Genomic DNA, 17208 nt, shown 5'->3' with positions numbered 1-17208 from the left:
TCAAAAAGCATTTTTAATGGTAAAAAGAAATTTCCATGTTTTTACTTAGATTTTTTTTTTTACACTTTATCACCTTTTTGTAAGTAATATTGTTTTACAATTAACACTATATAGTAGTTTTGGGCAAAGTCTTATGGTTATTTTCCCATGGGGTTCTCATCTTGTAGTAATGTGTCCACCCTTGTCCCTATCCTATACGTGTTTCAAGGGTCTCAGCCCCCTTCCTAAGGACAATTTAGAAATGACAGGATAATTATTATCACCCTACCATCATGTCTTTATAGTAGTTGTGACTATCACAACCCCTATAGGTGAGTGCATCCATTCATTTAATCTACTGTTATCCCAGACAAGACCCTATTGCGCTCCATTTCCAGTCTTCACCTCCCATTAGGTACAGTTCTGCAGAGAGCTCTGCGCAGCGCCAGCAGTTCATTCAAATGAAATAAAGCGCTGGACTACTGCGGCTCCGGGCACCGATCGCAATCGTCACGTGGCCCACGGGCCACAAGAAGAAGCCTGAGGGGCTGCATGCGGCCCGCCGCACGTTTGAGTCTCCTAGTCTATGTCTTTATATACTGTATATCCATATATATTAGACATGCAGCAATTTAAGCAGCAACCAAATACAATTGACAAAGTGGAAAGATGCTTAACTTAAGAAAAGGGGTTTTTCCTTAAGGTCACTGGAATTTGGGCAGAACTCTAGGAGCCGGACTGCCCCAACCACTACTGAAAGTGCACATGTCTCTTAGAGGTGATAAGGTATGCACACCAGTGACTATGTAAGGGGAATACATGAAATAGCAGAAACTGCTGTGTGAATACTGACTTGAAAAATCCAATAGCTATATGTAAGAGTGAAAATGTGAAAAATGGAATCTGCATTACTGCCATGAACATATGAATCAAGAGAAATTTAGCTACTGAATTGATCAATGCAATAGAGCCCCAACACTACGCCAAAGTATTTCTCTACGTTGGGGTCCCTAGCTTGTGTGTGTCCTCTCATGCAGTTAAAAAACTTACCGTGTATGGGAAGCTGAGACCCAGGCTATTTATGCATATGATATGAATTGGCAATAGGTGTGGTTGGGGAGGGTTCACAAACGAAAAACTACTAACAAATATTGGATTTTTCAAGTCAGTATTCACACAGCAGTTTCTGCTATTTCATGTATTCCCCTTACATAGTCACTGGTGTGCATACCTTATCTCCCCATAGTGATGTTTTTTAGGTTTTTGCACCCAGTTCAGACTTAGAATGGTGTTCCAAACGTTATTCCTTATTTCTTAGAGGTGATAATCCTGATATTTATAGCAGTTTGTGAATCCTAAGCCAAGAGTGGACTATATGTAAAGATTATGTATAGAGTATACAGTTCGGTCCAGAAATATTTGGACAGTGACACAATTTTGGCGAGTTGGGCTCTGCATGCCACCACATTGGATTTGAAATGAAACCTCTACAACAGAATTCAAGTGCAGATTGTAACGTTTAATTTGAAGGTTTGAACAAAAATATCTGATAAAAATTGTAGGAATTGTACACATTTCTTTACAAACACTCCACATTTTAGGAGGTGAAAAGTAATTGGACAAATAAACCAAACCCAAACAAAATATTTTTATTTTCAATATTTTGTTGTGAATCCTTTGGAGGCAATCACTGCCTTAAGTCTGGAACCCATGGACATCACCAAACTCTGGGTTTTCTCCTTCTTAATGTTTTGCCAGGCCTTTACAGCCGCAGCCTTCAGGTCTTGCTTGTTTGTGGGTCTTTCCGTCTTAAGTCTGGATTTGAGCAAGTGAAATGCATGCTCAATTGGGTTAAGATCTGGTGATTGACTTGGCCATTGCAGAATGTTCCACTTTTTTGCACTCATGAACTCCTGGGTAGCTTTGGCTGTATGCTTGGGGTCATTGTCCATCTGTACTATGAAGCGCCGTCCGATCAACTTTGCGGCATTTGGCTGAATCTGGGCTGAAAGTATATCCCGGTACACTTCAGAATTCATCCGGCTACTCTTGTCTGCTGTTATGTCATCAATAAACACAAGTGACCCAGTGCCATTGCCCATGCCATCATGTTGCCTCCACCATGTTTTACAGAGGATGTGGTGTGCCTTGGATCATGTGCCGTTCCCTTTCTTCTCCAAACTTTTTTCTTCCCATCATTCTGGTACAGGTTGATCTTTGTCTCATCTGTCCATAGAATACTTTTCCAGAACTGAGCTGGCTTCATGAGGTGTTTTTCAGCAAATTTAACTCTGGCCTGTCTATTTTTGGAATTGATGAATGGTTTGCATCTAGATGTGAACCCTTTGTTTTTACTTTCATGGAGTCTTCTCTTTACTGTTTACTTAGAGACAGGATGTTCTGCTTCACCTCAATTGAGAGTTCCTTAGACCGCATGTTGTCTGGTCACAGCAACAGCTTCCAAATGCAAAACCACACACCTGTAATCAACCCCAGACATTTTAACTACTTCATTGATTACAGGTTAACGAGGGAGACGCCTTCAGAGTTAATTGCAGCCCTTAGAGTCCCTTGTCCAATTACTTTTGGTCCCTTGAAAAAGGAGGCTATGCATTACAGAGCTATAATTCCTAAACCCTTTCTCCGATTTGGATGTGAAAACTCTCATATTGCAGCTGGGAGTGTGCACTTTCAGCCCATATTATATATATAATTGTATTTCTGAACATGTTTTTGGAAACAGCTAAAATAACAAAACTTGTGTCACTGTCCAAATATTTCTGGACCTAACTGTATATGTATATATATATATATATATATATATATATATATATACATATATACACATACTTACAGCGAGAGAGAGATTTTTTATGCACCTTTAAAAAGTTATTTTATGTATGCGTAAAATTTTGTGCAAGTAGGCAAAAATAAAGATCATTAACCTACAAAAAAAGGTCAACAAACACAAGACTAGAAAAAAAAAATAAAAATCAACAAAAAGACATAAAAACCCCACAAAATCAATCTGGACCAAAGTCTGTAATTTAGAAGTGTCCTCCATTTCTATTTATAGTATTTCTGGCTGAGCATTAGAGAACTGACAAAAAAAAGCCAAAAAACCACCAATAAACTTTGGAACAGTTAAAAAAAAAAAATAAATAATGGGGGTCCCGGGTCTCCTGTTGCTCTACATTGCAGAGCAGTGACTTTAGAGGCAATGCTCACACATAGTCCCGCTGTTTCATTTATTTTGCAGCTCCATAAACATTCAATGGAACAGCAAGGACATAAGTGGCCAACACTGCTCACAGTCCCCTGCACTGTGGAGGAAAATGGGGCTCGGGACCCTCTGATTTAGGGATGGATGTGGACTCCCACCTATCATACATTTAATCACCCAACCTGTGGGTAGGTAATAAAGCTGTATAATGGGGTAAACCCTTTACATTTAATAAAAGTTAATGCACAAAATTAAAAAAATGACAAATTTATTTAGTTATAAATAGTAATTGATACAAAAATAAATACACGACACAACATCAGGGGTATATTACAATGCAGTAAAATGTTACATTACATTAAAAGTCATTTTAAATTATTCACATTTACAAGCGGTGAAATGAAAACTGAAAAAAGGTACAATATTATGGATTTTACCTTTTGGTTGGATTATGTTTTATATGCAAATCGTTTAAGCCATAAGATATAGATCAATTAATGTTTTTTCATATATAAAATCTACTATACAGAGGTCGGCGTCTTCCATGCCCGGTTTGATCGTCTCTTTGGGGCGTCCTGGAGGTGCACACTTTGTGGACTTGTGCACAGACGGCTCGTTTAGCAATGAACACTGGTTACATGCATTGAGAAAACCCAGCAATATTCAGGCACTACAACATTCTTATTTTGTATATGGTTTAACAAAAAAAAACCCCAAAAATGTGAGAATTCATAGTGCAAAATACCTGAGATTTATTCATAAACAGCACAAAGAAGCTCACCATTACCATGTTAGAGAAGTGTCACCAGCGCTAGATCGGGGGGTCGTCACCTGTTAGTGCAGTATGGCTGCCGGCTCGCCTTACGGACTAGATATAATTATCCAATAACTACTGGACACAGGTTCCATAATGTCCTCCTTGTTGACATGTAATGTGGCATTTACCATGTAATCAGAGGACCTTACAGCCAGATACGCACAGTAATACAATTCTATGTACAGTTGTATGTGGTTTACCCTGTGCAAACGCAGCATGAAATTACAAGGCAAAATGGAGGTGTGAAAATAGAGATATGTCGTCTCGTGTCCTCGCTCCAGAACCATCAGTCTTTGAAACTTACACTCCTAAGAAAACAAAATATCATTTATTAGTGACCGGGATTCATCTAGTATCAGTTAAAGAGATTTTTTTTTTTTTGAGTACCTAAACCTTTTTAATGCTTTTTTTTATGATCATTTACCTTCATATTAATGCCCTTTTAATTGTAATCAGATTGGCGGGGGCCAGGTGTAGAGAATGCACTCGTACAAAGCCTATTGAATCCGAACCCCACACTTTGAGCAGCTATTCGCTCAGGCCGCCTGAACTGCGCAGCTCTTGGGGGTATTTCTGAGTGATTGCTGTGGGTCTCAGGTCCAGGACCCCAATAATCAGCTTGCAAATAAAAGGGCAGTAAAACAAGGTTAAAAAGGGTTTAGTTACGTTAATCTCATCCCAACGTTCGGAAATAAGAAATGTTTCTGCTCTTCAAAAAGGAGACTATTTTTAATAAGATTTAATCTGCACGTTTGCTTGTTTTTTTCACTAGTGCTGTTGAGAAAACCCCTTTAAAATATTAGCGACACCATCAGGCTCAATAACGAAACATTCCATTCCAGTGCAAATACATGAAGACAATAAAAAGTGACTGAAAAAGAAAACCTACTTTTCTGCTGACTTATCAGACCCTCGCTCCACCGATCTTAATATGGAGCGCTCTGGAGACAAGGAAGGCGACTTCATAGTTGACGTAAGCGGTGATGAGGTGCGGATGGATGATGTAGACAGACCGTGACGACGTAACTCCTGAACTGCGCGCTCCCTGGTGTAATGCATAAGTAAATACATCAGGCTAAGGACACACTGTGAGGAAAAACGGAGCGAATGGAATGCGATAAAAAAAAACAAACAAAAAACATCGCATTGCACTCAGACCAATATTACTCTATGGAGCAGCTCCAAAAAGCGATTTTTTTTCTCAGCCCTAATCGGACCGAGAAAACAATTGCAGCATGCTGCGGGTGGAATCTGATTGGTTTTCACTCACAACCATACAAGTCTATGGGTGTGAGAGAAACATCGCACTGCACTTACATTACAGCGGTGTAATGTGAGTGCAGTGCGAGAATTGCATTAGCTGATAAAGTAGGAGATAAGGAGATTAGTCTCCTCCGCAGCGTCGGCCCTGTCCTCCGCGACTGTGCTGTGATCGCAATACAGTGACATGACACTCGGCTTACATTCCAGCAGAGCGGGAGACGAGTGTCATGCGATTCACTCACATTAATGACCGTGTGGCCCCAGCCTTATAGCTCCGTACTCTTATTTTGGGATGGTATTAGGATGCATATAACCAGCAAAAATGAGAACGCTATGGGTTGCGACATTTTTTTTTTTAACCCCTTAGGTAAAAGTAAACCTATACGTGTTTGGTGTCTACAAACTCGTACCGACCTGAGGCATCACACCGACATCAGTTTTACCATATAGTGAACACGGTGAATAAAATACCCCAAAAACAATTGTGCAATCTTACTTCTTTTTTGCAAATTTTCCAGACTTGTCATTTTTCAGTACACTGTATGGTAAAACTAATGGTTTCATTTAAAAGTACAACTTGTCCCACAAAAAACAAGCCCTCATATGGCAAGATTGACGGAAAAATAAAGTTACGGCCATCGGAAGAAGGCGAGCAAGAAACAAAAAACGGAAAAATTGCCCGGGGGTGAAGGGGTTAAACGTGGGGTGATCTCTAAAAAAAAAATTGGTTTGGTAAATTTTGTTGGAAAAAAAAGAGAAATTGCTGATAAACGTTTAATGCTTCTAACCTTCAAAAAAAAAAAAAAAAAAAAAAAAAAGTTTCAAAAATGGCGCTGATGTAAAGTAGACATGTGGGAAGTGTTATTTATTAACTATTTTGTGGGCATAAAAAGATTGAAGATTGGGAAATTTTCTATTTTTTTCTCCCCGAATTTTTGATTTTTTCATGAACGCAAATCATATTGACCTAAATTTACCACTAACATGAAGTCGTGACACAAAAGAAATCTCAATCACTGGGAAATGTTGAAGCGTTCCAGAGTCATTACCACTTAACGTGATACTGGTGAGAATTGGAAAGTTAGGCTCCGCCATTTATTTATAAAGTGCCTTGGTTCTTGAGGAGTTGGAAGCGTATTCTTACCTTTCAAATCGTTCTGTAGTAAGCTGTCTTTTTGCTATATCGTAGTCAGACTGCAGCTGTGTAAGTTTGTTACGGAGCATGGTGGCCTCCCGCGAGTGACTGTTGCTATAAATGTACAAGAATTAGACAGATTTACTATCAGGATATAATAGGCGAGATCTACTGTAAACCTATACAAACATACAGAATACAATGATTTTATAGTTAAATGCATGTAAATATTTTCAGATTGAGTACAATATAGAAAACATAACATATATAGGGTTAAGGCACATAATAAGGCTTAATTTATATTCCTTTCTCGCCTTTTCATTGGAGGACACAGACAGTGGGTTATATGTTGTCTCCAGGGGAGGCTTGACACTAGAGTTAGCTCCTCCTCCCACAGCATATAACCCCGGCTAGGCGGGAACTAGCTCAGTTCTTTCTAGTGTCAGCAGGGAGGCTGACACGTCTGGCCTGAGCCCCAGGCCAGCTCATGTTTTTTGTTTATTTATTTCTTTTCTTTGTGATTTTATTCTATTTTTGACTATGGGGCAATACCAGGGTGTGCTCACCCTCGTTCTCCCTGCTTACGGGCAGAGGAAACCTGACGTGCAAAAGCCGCCAGTCTTCCCTCGCGCCCAAGTGGTCGGGTCTGCGTACCCCTCCAGGCTCCCTGGAAGCACCTCACAGAGGTAGCTCCAGAGGGCTAGCAGAGCCGAGGACCTGCTTCAGCCTTGAGCCGAAGATGCGTCCCCGAGATCCCCGCATCCCAGGACCGACGCGTCTTCAGACGGAGCCAGGAGCAGGTAGGGAGACGACGTGTACCCGTCCCCTGCATCCAACCGCCGCCGGAGGAGGCGCCAGTGGGGCGATGCAGTCCGTGTTCCCGGGGAAGCATCATAAATGTAGCTCCCGGTGTCGGCCTGCATTCTTAGTAACGCCCCCTCCACTGCTCCAGAAGCCGCTCCCTCTAGTGGGCCGTCTCTCCCCTCCATGCTGCCAGAGAACACTGGACGCCATTACATGTGGGGAGCAGACTTGGGTGAGATCGCCTCCTTGGCTCTGCAACTCTGCAGCACTGTATACCGCTCTGTTCCGCGGTATATCGCTGCCTTTCTAGCGGTGTGTGCCTGCTGGCTGGCGGTGTATATCAGCTTTTAGCGGTATATACACACTGTGTCTGCAGGTATATACTGACTGTTTGGCAGTGTATGCCACTTTACTATTGGTATATACCAGCTCTGTATAGCAGTCCCTTTCTAATACTGCTAGTAGCTCCTCACCCACAGTAGTATATTACTGCTAGTGGCTCACAGTACTAATTGTACGTTTGTTGCTGACATGCGTAAAAACTGCAAGGGTGATAAAGCTTCCCAGGCATCCTCTATGGACCTGTACTATGCTTGTACCACCTGTGGAAGCTCGTTTCCCAATGGGCGAAGCTATCCACTCTGCCGGGGCTGCGATGCCCCTACTACAGTGTCACAACAGGCGTTGCCGGACCAGGGGGTCGTGCAATCTGTGGGTTCGGCCCCGGCCACCATTCAGGCAACACCCCCGTCTGATGAGGCTATCCCTGCATGGGCTCTTCTGATGTCTAAAAGGTTAGATGACCTGGCCGCTCAGATATCCCAGCCTTACACAGGCTCCCACAGTCTCCCCCCGGCTCAGCTCCCTCAAAGGAGCCCGCCTTCATCTGGTGTATCATCCCCAGTACGTAAAATGGCTGTCTCCAAAAGGCGCCATTGCGACCGCTCCGCCTCGTCTGATTCACACGATGGTCAGTCTGACTAAGGCTCCGTGACCTTTAGTAGTCACGATTCCCGAGACTCTGACTCTGATTCAGATGTCCCTTCTGAGTCTAGGCATATGGAAGACACTTTAATAGCGGCTGTCAATCACTCTTTTCGATTTCTGATCAGCCCTCGGACCCGACTTCTCAGTCGGCAATCAAGCGAGCCAAGAAGCCTCTTAAGTACTTTGGCCAGGATCCGATTTTTCATCAAATCATATCTAAACGGTGGGATCACCCTGATAGGAGGTTTAATAAAAAAATCCTCCTCTTCATTCGCTTATCCCTTTCCCCCGGAAATGGTTAAGCCCTGGTCGGTACCCCCCGTTGTGGATCCGCCAGTATCCAGACTGGCTAAACACACGGTTATGTCTGTTTCAGACAACGCGTCTCTCAAGGACTAATCCGACCGCGCAGTTGAAGCTGCGGTCAAATCTATTTTCCAGGCTTCGGGCTCCTCTCTGCGCCCCCTGTTTGCCATGACATGGGTGGCAAGAGCTATGAGCGTGTGGAGTAGGAATCTGCGCAAGTTGCTTCGCCCTTGCAATATTCCTCCGGAGGCTCTTGAGATTTTTGATTTGTTCTCTCTCGCCTCTAATTATTTGCTTCACAGCTCTCTAGATGCAGCTAGCTGGTCAGCTCTAACGGCAGCCAATGCTGTCTTCGCCCGCAGGGTTCTGTGGCTAAAAATATGGAATGCGGACAGTGCCTCCAAGAAGTCCCTGTCCACACTCCCCTTCCAGGGTCTTCGTCTGTTTGGTGAATCCCTGGACAAACTCATATCTGAGGCGACGGGTGGTAAAAGTACCATTCTACCACAAAAGCGGCCTGTAGCCAGAAATTTAAAAAAAATCTTCTTGGCGCAGGCAGTCCTTTCGGCCTGCCCCCCAAAAACCATCGGCCCAAGGACCGTCCCAACGCTCAGATCGAGGATCAGGTCCCTCAAGGGGCTCTTCTTGGCGTTCCCACTCCAAGCAACCTAAACCCAAAGGACCTTGCTCTGTACAGGCCTCCTCAGCATCACGCCAGGTATCCCGCAGATCCAACTCCTGTGGGAGGGCGGCTTCTGCTTTTTCGGGATATCTGGCTAGACCACAGTCACGATGCTTGGGTTCGAGAAATCGTCACCTCAGGTTACAAGATCGATTTCCATTCCCTGCAGGCCAACAGGTTTCTGCGTTCTCGTCTTCCAAAGTCCAAAACGCAATGCCAGGCCTTATTTCAGGCCATAGCCTCTTTACAGAAAGCAAACGTTATCATTCCAGTGCCCCTGGAACAGCGCGGCAAAGGTTTCTATTCAAACCTTTTTGTCGTTCCCAAAAAAGATGGCTCTGTCCGCCCTATCTTGGACCTCAAACGGCTAAACAAATTCGTACGGATTCGAACCTTCCGAATGGAATCATTGAGAGCAATACTAGCTGCCATGGAGCCTGGAGAATTCCTAGCTTCCATAGATGTTCAAGATGCTTATTTACACATTCCCATATGGGTCTCTCATCAACGGTTCCTTCGCTTTGCCGTAGGACACAGTCATTTCCAATTCAGGGCCCTCCCCTTTGGGCTGGCCACTGCACCTCGGGTCTTCACAAAGGTCATGGCGGCCGTCATGTCCATTTTACACCCCAGAGGCATCCTGGTCGTTCCCTATTTGGACGACCTTCTTGTCAGAGGGAAATCTCTTCACGTTTGCTCAGAAAGTGTGCAGATTTGCCTAGACATGCTGTCAAGGCTAGGGTGGCTTATCAACAGCTCCCTCGTCTGGTGGACTCAAGTCTCATCCCTATCTCAAGGGAAGTCCTTCCGTCTGGTCCACTGGCAGATACTCACGATGGATGCCAGTCTGGTAGGCGGTGTTTCTCCACCACACTGTTCAGGGACGCTGGTCTCTTTCCGAGCGCTCTCTGCACATCAATGTTCTGGAGATCAGAGTCATATTTTTGGCCCTTCAGAAATTCCAACCCTTACTATTGGGCCTCCCTGTTCGGATCCAGTCAGACAATGCCACGGCCGTGGCTTACATCAACCGTCAGGGAGGAACTCGCAGCAAGGCAGCAATGAAGGAGGTATCCAGGATTCTTCTTTGGGCAGAGAAGCACATCCCCATTATTTCAGCTGTCCATATCCCAGGGATAGACAACTGGGCCCCAGACTTTCTCCGCAGGCAAGGTCTAGCGGCAGGGGAATGGTCCCTCCACGACGAAGTGTTCCATCAGATCACTCTTCGTTGGGGACCCCCGGATGTGGACCTCATGGCGTCTCGAATGAATGCCAAAATACGTCCCTTCGTATCTCGGTCGAGAGACCCGCTAGCGCTGGGCTCCGACGCCCTAGTTTTTCCATGGTCGCAGTTTCGCCTGCCCTACATCTTCCCTCCGTTTCCTCTCATTCCGAGAGTAATCAAGAAAATCAAAGCGGAGGGAATCCCGGTGATCCTCGTGGCCCCGGACTGGCCCAGGAGAGCCTGGTATCCAGAGCTCCTCCAACTTCTCGGCGACACTCCCTGGCGTCTTCCCGACCGCCCGGATCTCCTATTGCAAGGTCCAATATTCCACCAGAATACAGCACAGCTGCATTTGACGGCGTGGCGCTTGAATCCCTGATTCTAACCAAATCGGGTCTTTCTTCTAGGGTAGTTCATACCATGCTTAATGCTCGGAAGCCTTCCTCCGCCAGCATTTACCACAGGACCTGGAAGACCTATATTTCCTGGTGTGACCGTCATAATCGGTCACCCCTGACCTTTTCAATCCCTAATGTTCTTGCTTTTCTGCAAGACGGTCTGGACTCGGGTCTTGCTCTCAGTACCCTTAAAGGACAAGTTTCTGCCTTGTCGATTTTTTTCCAGAAGCGGCTGGCTTCTCGCCCTCAGGTCCGTACCTTTCTGCAAGGGGTAGCGCATTTGGTTCCTCCTTATCGCCACCCCTTAGATCCCTGGGATCTGAATCTGGTTCTGGGAGTCCTTCAACTGCCTCCTTTCGAACCTCTGAGAGAAATCTCTCTTCAACGACTGTCTTGGAAAGTTGCCTTTTTAGTCGCTATTACCTCTATCAGGCGAGTGTCCGAACTGGCAGCTCTTTCCTGTCGCTCGCCTTACCTGATATTCCATCATGATAAGGTGGTCCTTCGGCCTTCCCCCGCCTTCCTTCCGAAGGTCGTATCCTCTTTCCACCTGAACGAGGACATTGTGTTGCCGTCATTCTGCCCGGCCCCGGTCAACTCCTTTGAGAAAACCCTTCACACTCTCGATCTTGTCAGGGCTCTGCGGATCTACATCTCTAGAACAGCGCCGTTGCGCAAGTCCGATACCCTCTTCGTCCTCCCAGTAGGACACAAAAAGGGCAACCCGGCGTCTAAATCCACGATTTCTCGATGGATCAGGACTGCCATCTGTGAGGCATACAAAGCACGAGGTGCCATTCCCCCTCAATCTGTGCGGGCCCACTCTACACGAGCAGTGGGTGCCTCCTGGGCTATCCGCCATCAGGCTTCGGCGGCCCAACTTTGCAAGGCCGCTACCTGGTCCAGTGTGCACACGTTCACAAAATTCTACAGAGTGCATACGCATGCCTCCGCGGATGCTGCTCTTGGAAGACAAGTCCTTCAGGCGGCAGTGGCCCATTTATAAGTGGCCACTGCTCGGTTCTTGACAGTGTTTTGCTATGAGTTCACTGCAGTTGCAGTTGTTAGTCAGCTCTTAGTCTGACGTTATACACTGTTAATAGTTCAGTTCCCACCCAGGGACTGCTTTGGGACATCCCACTGTCTGTGTCCCCCAATGAAAAGGCGAGAAAGGAAAGGACATTTTTGTGTACTTACCGTAAAATGTCTTTCTTGGAGCCTTTCATTGGGGGACACAGCTCCCACCCTTGTGGTTTTGGTTGTCCTTCTCCCACTGCTTTTACACCAAACTGAGCTAGTTTCCTGCCTAGCTGGGGTTATATGCTGTGGGAGGAGGAGCTAACTTTTTTAAAACCTAGTGTCAAGCCTCCCCTGGAGACAACATATAACCCACTGTCTGTGTCCCCCAATGAAAGGCTCCAAGAAAGACATTTTACGGTGAGTACACAAAAATGGCCTTTTCTTTAAGCAACCTCTGCTCCTCTGCCAGGGTTTAAAAGGGAACCTGTCACCAGGATTTTCCTCTCTGAGCTGCGGTCACCACTACTGAGCTCTTATATACAGTATTCTAGAACGCTGTGTATTAGACCCCAACTGCTCTGTATAACGTAAAAGAAGGGAATTTTGTTTACTTACCGTAAATTCCTTTTCTTCTAGCTCCAATTGGGAGACCCAGACAATTGGGTGTATAGCTTCTGCCTCCGGAGGCCACACAAAGTATTACACTTAAAAGTGTAAAGCCCCTCCCCTTCTGCCTATACACCCCCCCGTGCATCACGGGCTCCTCAGTTTTGGTGCAAAAGCAGGAAGGAGGAAACTTATAAATTGGTCTAAGGTAAATTCAATCCGAAGGAAGTTCGGAAAACTGAAAACCATTCAACATGAACAACATGTGTACACAAAGAACAACAGCCCGAAGGGAACAGGGGCGGGTGCTGGGTCTCCCAATTGGAGCTAGAAGAAAAGGAATTTACGGTAAGTAAACAAAATTCCCTTCTTCTTTGTCGCTCCATTGGGAGACCCAGACAATTGGGACGTCCAAAAGCAGTCCCTGGGTGGGTAAAATAATACCTCGTAATAGAGCCGTAAAACGGCCCCTTCCTACAGGTGGGCAACCGCCGCCTGAAGGACTCGCCTACCTAGGCTGGCATCTGCCGAAGCATAGGTATGCACCTGATAGTGTTTCGTGAAAGTGTGCAGGCTCGACCAGGTAGCCGCCTGACACACCTGCTGAGCCGTAGCCTGGTGCCGCAAAGCCCAGGACGCACCCACGGCTCTGGTAGAATGGGCCTTCAGCCCTGAGGGAACCGGAAGCCCAGAAGAACGGTAGGCTTCGAGAATTGGTTCCTTGATCCACCGAGCCAGGGTTGATTTGGAAGCCTGTGACCCTTTACGCTGGCCAGCGACAGGGACAAAGAGTGCATCCGAGCGGCGCAGGGGCGCCGTACGAGAAATGTAGAGTCTGAGTGCTCTCACCAGATCTAACAAGTGCAAATCCTTTTCACATTGGTGAACTGGATGAGGACAAAAAGAAGGTAAGGAGATATCCTGATTGAGATGAAAGGGGGATACCACCTTAGGGAGAAATTCCGGAACCGGACGCAGAACCACCTTGTCCTGGTGAAACACCAGGAAAGGGGCTTTGCATGACAGCGCTGCTAGCTCAGACACTCTCCGAAGTGATGTGACTGCTACTAGGAAGACCACTTTCTGCGAAAGGCGTGAAAGAGAAATATCCTTCATTGGCTCGAAAGGTGGTTTCTGAAGAGCCATCAGCACCCTGTTCAGATCCCAGGGTTCTAACGGACGCTTGTAAGGAGGGACTATGTGACAAACCCCCTGCAGGAACGTGCGCACCTGTGGGAGTCTGGCTAGGCGCTTCTGAAAAAACACAGAGCGCTGAGACTTGTCCCTTAAGGGAGCCGAGCGACAAACCCTTTTCCAATCCGGATTGAAGGAAGGAAAGAAAAGTGGGCAAGGCAAATGGCCAGGGAGTAAAACCCTGATCAGAGCACCAGGATAAGAATATCCTCCACGTCCTGTGGTAGATCTTGGCGGATGTTTGTTTCCTGGCCTGTCTCATAGTGGCAATGACCTCTTGAGATAACCCTGAAGACGCTAGGATCCAGGACTCAATGGCCACACAGTCAGGTTGAGGGCCGCAGAATTCAGATGGAAAAACGGCCCTTGAGACAGCAAGTCTGGTCGGTCTGGTAGTGCCCACGGTTGGCCCACCGTGAGATGCCACAGATCCGGGTACCACGACCTCCTCGGCCAGTCTGGAGCGACGAGGATGGCGCGGCGGCAGTCGGACCTGATCTTGCGTAACACTCTGGGCAACAGTGCCAGAGGAGGAAACACATAAGGCAGTTGAAACTGCGACCAATCCTGAACTAATGCGTCTGCCGCCAGAGCTCTGTGATCTTGAGACCGTGCCATGAATGCCGGGACCTTGTTGTTGTGCCGGGACGCCATTAGGTCGACGTCCGGCATCCCCCAGCGGCAACAGATCTCTTGAAACACGTCCGGGTGAAGGGACCATTCCCCTGCGTCCATGCCCTGGCGACTGAGAAAGTCTGCTTCCCAGTTTTCTACGCCCGGGATGTGAACTGCGGATATGGTGGAGGCTGTGGCTTCCACCCACAGCAGAATCCGCCGGACTTCCTGGAAGGCTTGCCGACTGCGTGTTCCGCCTTGGTGGTTGATGTATGCCACCGCGGTGGAGTTGTCCGACTGAATTCTGATCTGCTTGCCTTCCAGCCACGGCTGGAACGCCTTTAGGGCAAGATACACTGCCCTTATCTCCAGAACATTGATCTGAAGGGAGGACTCTGGCTGAGTCCAGGTACCCTGAGCCCTGTGGTGGAGAAAGACCGCTCCCCACCCTGATAGACTCGCGTCCGTCGTGACCACCGCCCAGGATGGGGGTAGGAAGGATTTCCCCTTCGACAATGAAGTGGGAAGAAGCCACCACCGAAGCGAGGCTTTGGCTGCCTGAGAAAGGGAGACGTTCCTGTCGAGGGACGTCGACTTCCTGTCCCATTTGCGGAGAATGTCCCATTGAAGTGGACGCAGATGAAACTGCGCAAAAGGAACTGCCTCCATTGCTGCCACCATCTTCCCTAGGAAGTGCATGAGGCGCCTCAAGGGGTGTGACTGGCCTTGAAGGAGAGATTGCACCCCTGTCTGTAGTGAACGCTGTTTGTCCAGCGGAAGCTTCACTATCGCTGAGAGAGTATGAAACTCCATGCCGAGATATGTCAGTGATTGGGCCGGTGTCAGATTTGACTTTGGGAAATTGATGATCCACCCGAATCTCTGGAGAGTCTCCAGAGCAATGTTCAGGCTGTGTTGGCATGCCACTCGAGAGGGTGCCTTGACAAGCAGATCGTCTAAGTAAGGGATCACCGAGTGTCCCTGAGAGTGTAGGACTGCTACCACTGTTGCCATGACCTTGGTGAAGACCCGTGGGGCTGTCGCCAGGCCGAAAGGCAGTGCCACGAACTGAAGGTGTTCGTCCCCTATGGCGAAACGCAGGAAGCGCTGATGCTCTGGTGCAATCGGTACGTGGAGATAAGCATCTTCGATGTCGATTGATGCTAGGAAATCTCCTTGGGACATTGAGGCGATGACGGAGCGGAGCGATTCCATCCGGAACCACCTGGTTTTTACGTGTTTGTTGAGCAGTTTTAGGTCCAGAACAGGACGGAAAGATCCGTCCTTTTTTGGCACCACAAACAAGTTGGAGTAAAAACCGTGACCCTGTTGCTGAAGAGGAACAGGGATCACCACTCCTTCTGCCTTCAGAGTGCACACCGCCTAAAGAAGAGCATCGGCTCGCTCGGGGGGCGGAGATGTTCTGAAGAATCGAGTCAGAGGACGAGAGCTGAACTCTATCCTGTAACCGTGAGACAGAATGTCTCTCACCCAACGGTCTTGTACCTGTGGCAGCCAGGCATCGCAAAAGCGGGAGAGCCTGCCACCGACCGAGGATGCGGTGTGAAGAGGCTGACAGTCATGAGGAGGCCGCTTTGGGAGCGGTTCCTCCGGCGGTCTTTTTAGGACGTGACTTAGACCGCCATGAATCGGAGTTCCTCTGACCCTTCTGTGGCCTGTTGGACGAGGAGAATTGAGACCTGCCCGCGGGCCGAAAGGACCGAAACCTCGATTGTACCTTCCGTTGTTGAGGTCTGTTTGGTTTGGACTGGGGTAAGGATGAGTCCTTTCCCTTGGATTGTTTAATGATTTCATCCAATCGCTCACCAAACAGGCGGTCGCCAGAAAATGGCAAACCGGTTAAGAACTTTTTGGAAGCAGAGTCTGCCTTCCATTCACGTAGCCACATGGCCCTGCGGACTGCCACCGAATTGGCGGATGCTACCGCCGTACGGCTCGCAGAGTCCAGGACAGCATTAATGGCGTAGGACGCAAACGCCGACGCCTAAGAGGTTAAGGACACCACCTGCGGAGCAGAGGCACGTGTGACTGCATTAATCTGCGAGTGACAAGCTGAGATAGCTTGGAGTGCCCATACGGCTGCGAATGCCGGAGCAAAGGACGCGCCGATAGCTTCATAGATGGATTTCAACCAGAGCTCCATCTGTCTGTCAGTGGCATCTTTGAGTGAAGCCCCATCTTCCACTGCAACTATGGATCTAGCCGCCAGTCTGGAGACTGGAGGATCCACCTTGGGACACTGAGCCCAACCCTTGACAACGTCAGGGGGGAAGGGATAACGTGTGTCCTTAAGGCGCTTAGAAAAGCGCTTATCTGGACAAGCTCGGTGTTTCTGGACTGCCTCTCTGAAGTCGGAGTGATCCAGAAACGTACTCATTGTACGCTTGGGAAACCTAAAACGGAATTTCTCCTGCTGAGAAGCTGACTCCTCAATTGGAGGAGCTGGGGGAGAAAGATCCAACACCTGATTGATGGACGCTATAAGGTCATTCACTATGGCGTCTCCTTCAGGTGTATCTAGGTTGAGAGCGGCCTCAGGATCAGAATCCTGATCTGCCACCTCCGCTTCATCCTCTAGAGAGTCCTCCTGCTGAGACCCTGAGCAGTGTGATGAAGTCGAGGGAAGCTCCCAGCGAGCCCGCTTAGGCGGTCTGGGACTGCGGTCCGTGTCAGAGACCTCACCTTGGGACCTATGAGTCACCCCAGGAGCACTTTGCTGCTCCAACCGAGGGGGGCCTGGGGTCCATGATTCAACAGTGCCCGGGGCCTGTGTTACCGGCCTGGACTGCAAGGCTTCTAGTATCTTAGCAGACCATTTATCCATACTCTCAGAAAGTTTGTCAGCGAATACTGCAAACTCCGTCCATGTCACCTGGACAGTGGTAGCAGGTGGTTCCACTTGGGCCACCGGTGGCAGAGGCTCCGGCTGA

The 17208-nt window shown here is 47.6% G+C and overlaps 1 protein-coding gene across 3 annotated transcripts in view; it reads right to left on the bottom strand.

Annotated features, from left to right (window-relative positions):
• Positions 1-3514: 3514 nt before the first annotated feature.
• CEP135 (centrosomal protein 135) overlaps positions 3515-17208 on the bottom strand; it is a 196679-nt gene continuing 182985 nt past the window's right edge. For all 3 annotated transcript variants that reach the window (XM_075347063.1, XM_075347062.1, XM_075347061.1), the window contains 3 exons: positions 6427-6531; positions 4909-5064; positions 3515-4327 (listed from right to left, as the gene is read on the bottom strand). In XM_075347063.1, the coding sequence (XP_075203178.1) occupies positions 4306-4327; positions 4909-5064; positions 6427-6531 (283 nt within the window). In that variant the 3' untranslated portion in view covers positions 3515-4305. The remainder of the gene's footprint in view (positions 4328-4908; positions 5065-6426; positions 6532-17208) is intronic.

Source organism: Anomaloglossus baeobatrachus, chromosome 1 (genome assembly GCF_048569485.1).
Source record: "Anomaloglossus baeobatrachus isolate aAnoBae1 chromosome 1, aAnoBae1.hap1, whole genome shotgun sequence".
Taxonomy (NCBI): Eukaryota; Metazoa; Chordata; class Amphibia; order Anura; family Aromobatidae; genus Anomaloglossus; species Anomaloglossus baeobatrachus.
The sequence above is the reverse complement of the archived record's forward strand: the minus strand, read 5'-3'. Positions and strand labels throughout refer to the sequence as shown.